The 4,250-nt window shown below is 50.5% G+C and overlaps 1 protein-coding gene across 1 annotated transcript in view; it reads left to right on the plus strand.

Moving 5' to 3' along the window:
- Positions 1–2,027: 2,027 nt before the first annotated feature.
- The window catches only part of cacna1fb (calcium channel, voltage-dependent, L type, alpha 1F subunit), a gene marked incomplete at its 3' end in the record, with an annotated part of 40,429 nt that continues 38,206 nt past the window's right edge, over positions 2,028–4,250 (plus strand). The window contains 3 exon segments of the mRNA XM_080014506.1: positions 2,028–2,123; positions 2,978–3,078; positions 3,227–3,332. Coding sequence (XP_079870632.1) covers positions 2,043–2,123; positions 2,978–3,078; positions 3,227–3,332 — 288 coding nt within the window. The 5' untranslated portion in view covers positions 2,028–2,042.

Consider the following 4,250-nt stretch of genomic DNA (forward strand, 5'->3'; position numbering starts at 1 on the left):
CCTCTCCCTCCTCTTTCTCCTCTTCCTCCTCCTCTCCCTCCTCTTCCTCCTCCTCCACCTCCTCTTCCTCCTCCTCCTCTCCCTCCTCCTCCTCCTCTTCCTCCTCTTCCTCCTCCTCCTCTCCCTCCTCCTCTTCCTCTCCCTCCTCTTCCTCCTCCTCTTCCTCCTCTTCCTCCTCCTCCTCTCCCTCCTCCTCCTCCTCTCCCTCCTTTTCCTCCTCTTCCTCCTCCTCCTCCTCTTCCTCCTCTTCCTCCCCCTCTCCCCCCTCTTCCTCCTCCTCTTCTTCCTCCTCTTCCTCCTCTTCCTCCTCTCCCTCCTCTTTCTCCTCTTCCTCCTCCCCTCCTCTCCCTCCTCTCCCTTCTCCTCTTCCTCCTCCTCTCCCTCCTCTTCTTCCACCTCTCCCTCCTCTTCCTCTCCCTCCTCTTCCTCCTCTTCCTCCACCTCTTCCTCTCCCTCCTCTTCCTCCTCCTCCACCTCCTCTTCCTCCTCCTCCTCCTCCTCTTCCTCCTCCTCCTCTCCCTCCTCCTCTTCCTCTCCCTCCTCTTCCTCCTCCTCTTCCTCCTCTTCCTCCTCCTCCTCCTCTCCCTCCTTTTCCTCCTCTTCCTCCTCCTCCTCCTCTTCCTCCTCTTCCTCCCCCTCTCCCCCCTCTTCCTCCTCCTCTTCTTCCTCATCTTCCTCCTCCTCTTCCTCCTCTTTCTCCTCTTCCTCCTCCCCTCCTCTCCCTACTCTCCCTCCTCTTCTTCCACCTCTCCCTCCTCTTCCTCTCCCTCCTCTTCCTCCTCTTCCTCCACCTCTTCCTCTCCCTCCTCTTCCTCCTCCTCCACCTCCTCTTCCTCCTCCTCCTCTCCCTCCTCTTCCTCCTCCTCTTCCTCCTCTTCCTCCTCCTCCTCTCCCTCCTCCTCTTCCTCTCCCTCCTCTTCCTCCTCCTCTTCCTCATCTTCCTCCTCCTCCTCTCCCTCCTCCTCCTCCTCTCCCTCCTTTTCCTCCTCTTCCTCCTCCTCCTCCTCTTCCTCCTCTTCCTCCCCCTCTCCCTCCTCTTCCTCCTCCTCTTCCTCCTCTTCCTCCTCCTCCACCTCCCCCTCCTCTTCCCCCTCCTCTTCCTCCTCCTCTTCCTCCTCCTCTTCCTCCTCCTCTTCCTCCCCCTCTCCCTCCTCTTCCTCCTCTTCCTCCTCTTCCTCCTCCTCTTCCTCCTCCTCTTCCTCCTCCTCTTCCTCTTCCTCCTCTTCCTCCCCCTCTCCCTCCTCTTCCTCCTCTTCCTCCTCTTCCTCCTCCTCTTCCTCCTCCTCCTCTCCCTCCTCTCGTCCTCCATGTGTTTTATTTGTGATGAGTCCTTCCTCCGTGTTTTTGTTGTGATTTTTTTTTGCGTCTGACAAAAAACAACAGTTTAATAACAACGAATGAGACACAAAATTGTTTGCAGAGTCTCTGCATTGCACTGATTTTAAATAAAAGATGTATCAACTCAATAAAAGTCCACAGGTCATCAAAAAACAAAACTTTGCAAAAAAAAATGTATGCATGAAAAATAAATAATTCGAAACAATAAAATAATAAATAATATTAAACGGCGTCATATTAAAGTTGGTGGGAAACAGAGTCTCCCCGTTGCAGAGGTGCAGGATTTGTGAGATACAAGTCGAGTATTTACACAAATTGTTATTATGCTGTTATTACACTGTTATCGTGCTGTACCATTAATAAAAAAGACAATAATGTTCATAAAAACACAGTTGAAAAAATGTTAATGAGAGTTAATTGTATGTTAATTAGTCGTTAATGAAATGATTGACACTGAAGAACATTAACATCTCCCTCTCTCCCTCTCCCTTCCTCCTTCTCTCTCTCTCTCCCTCTCTCCCTCCCTCTCTCTCCCCCTCTCTCCCTCTCTCTCTCAAGGCGATGGGGTTAGTGGTTACACCACAGCAGTGGACGGGGGCGAGGGGGGAGGAGAGGAGGAGGAGGAGGGAGGAGAAAGGGATGGAGGCCAAGGAGAGGAAGAGTGGGACGAGCATCTGGATGGAGAGAACGAGGGAGTGGTGCGGATGACAAGAACCGACACGCTCCACTCCACCACCAGCTCAACAGGAACCCAGAGAAGGAGAGGACAACACGCTAAGAAGCAGGTGGAGAAAGATAGAAGGTGGTGGAGAACGATGGAACCTGGTGGAGAAGGATAGAAACTGGTTGCTCAGGCGGTAGAGCTGGTGGTCTAGTGATCTAAAGGTTGCTGGTTGGATCCCAGGCTCCTCCTGCTAGCATGCTGTAGTGTCCTTGAGCAAGACACTTAACCCCTAATTGCTCCTGATGGCTGCGTCCGTCGCTGTTTGAATAATTGTAAGTCGCTTTGGATAAAAGCGTCTGATCAATGTAATGTAATGTAAAAAATGTAATGTAATGGTTGAAAATGATGGAACCTTAGAGAACGATATAAACTGGTGGAGAACAATAGAAGCTTAGTGAACCTGAGGAGAACGATGGAACCAGAGAGAGAGATAGAACTTAAAAGAATGTTAAAACCTTAGAGAACGATAGAAGGTGAAGGAAAGCTCATGATGAGTATGTTGATGCTCCTTCTCCTAACCCTAACCCCCTCTTCCTCTTTCTCCTCCCCTCCTCTACTCCACTCCTCTACTCCACTCCTCTCCTCTCCTCCTCTCCTCCTCCCCCTCTTCCTCTTTCTCCTCCTCCCCTCCTCTCCTCCCCTCCTCTCCCCTCTCCTCATCTCCTCTCCTCCTCCTTTCCTCTCCTCCCCTCCTCTCCCCTCTCCTCATCTCCTCTCCTCCTCCTTTCCTCTCCTCCTCTCCTCTCCTCCTCTCCTCTCCTCCTCCTCCTCTCCTCTCCTCTCCTCCTCTCCTCCTCCTCCTCCTCTCCTCCTCTCCTCTCCTCCTCTCCTCTCCTCCTCCTCCTCTCCTCTCCTCTCCTCCTCTCCTCCTCCTCCTCCTCTCCTCCACTACCATTTCATCCTCTTCCTCCTCAGCTCCAGGGCAGTAACCAGGTACAGAGAGCTCCCAGAGCGTTGTTCTGCCTGAAGCTCAACAACCCGATCAGGAGAGCCGCTCTGTCCATCGTGGAGTGGAAGTATCCTTTAATGCTGCCCCTGGGGGCCACCCCGCTGCCCCTGGGGGCCACCCGGCTGCCCCTGGGGGCCACCCCGGTGCCCACCCAGCTCCCTGCTGCCCACCCGGCTGTTTTTAAATTTTGCCGTTTGTTCTTAACGTTCTCTCAGACCGTTCGATATCTTCATCCTGTTAGCCATCTTCGCTAACTGTGTAGCGCTGGGCGTCTCCAAACCGTTTCCTGAGGACGATTCAAACTCCACCAACCACGACCTGGTGGGCTCTACAAATAACTTACTGACTAATCAAGTAGATAAATAACTAACCAACCAAGTATATAACTATTCAACTAACTAACCAAGTATATAACTATCCAACTAACTAACCAAGTAGACACATAACTAATTAATGAAGTAGAAAACTAACTAACCAAACAGATAAATAACTAACCAACCAAGTATATAACGAACGAACGAACGAACGAACGAACGAACGAACGAACGAACGAACGAACGAACGAACGAACGAACGAACGAACGAACGAACGAACGAACGAACGAACGAACGAACGAACGAACGAACGAACGAACGAACGAACGAACGAACGAACGAACGAACGAACGAACGAACGAACGAACGAACGAACGAACGAACGAACGAACGAACGAACGAACGAACGAACGAACGAACGAACGAACGAACGAACGAACGAACGAACGAACGAACGAACGAACGAACGAACGAACGAACGAACGAACGAACGAACGAACGAACGAACGAACGAACGAACGAACGAACGAACGAACGAACGAACGAACGAACGAACGAACGAACGAACGAACGAACGAACGAACGAACGAACGAACGAACGAACGAACGAACGAACGAACGAACGAACGAACGAACGAACGAACGAACGAACGAACGAACGAACGAACGAACGAACGAACGAACGAACGAACGAACGAACGAACGAACGAACGAACGAACGAACGAACGAACTAACTAACTAACTAACTAACTAACTAACTAACTAACTAACTAACTAACTAACTAACTAACTAACTAACTAACTAACTAACTAACTAACTAACTAACTAACTAAATAACCAAATATATAACTAACTAACCAAGTAGATAACAAACTAACTAACCCCTTAGATAACTAACTAACTAACTAACTGACTAACTTGA

This window comes from Zeus faber (assembly GCF_960531495.2).
Source record: "Zeus faber genome assembly, chromosome: 15".
In the NCBI taxonomy this organism is placed as follows: Eukaryota; Metazoa; Chordata; class Actinopteri; order Zeiformes; family Zeidae; genus Zeus; species Zeus faber.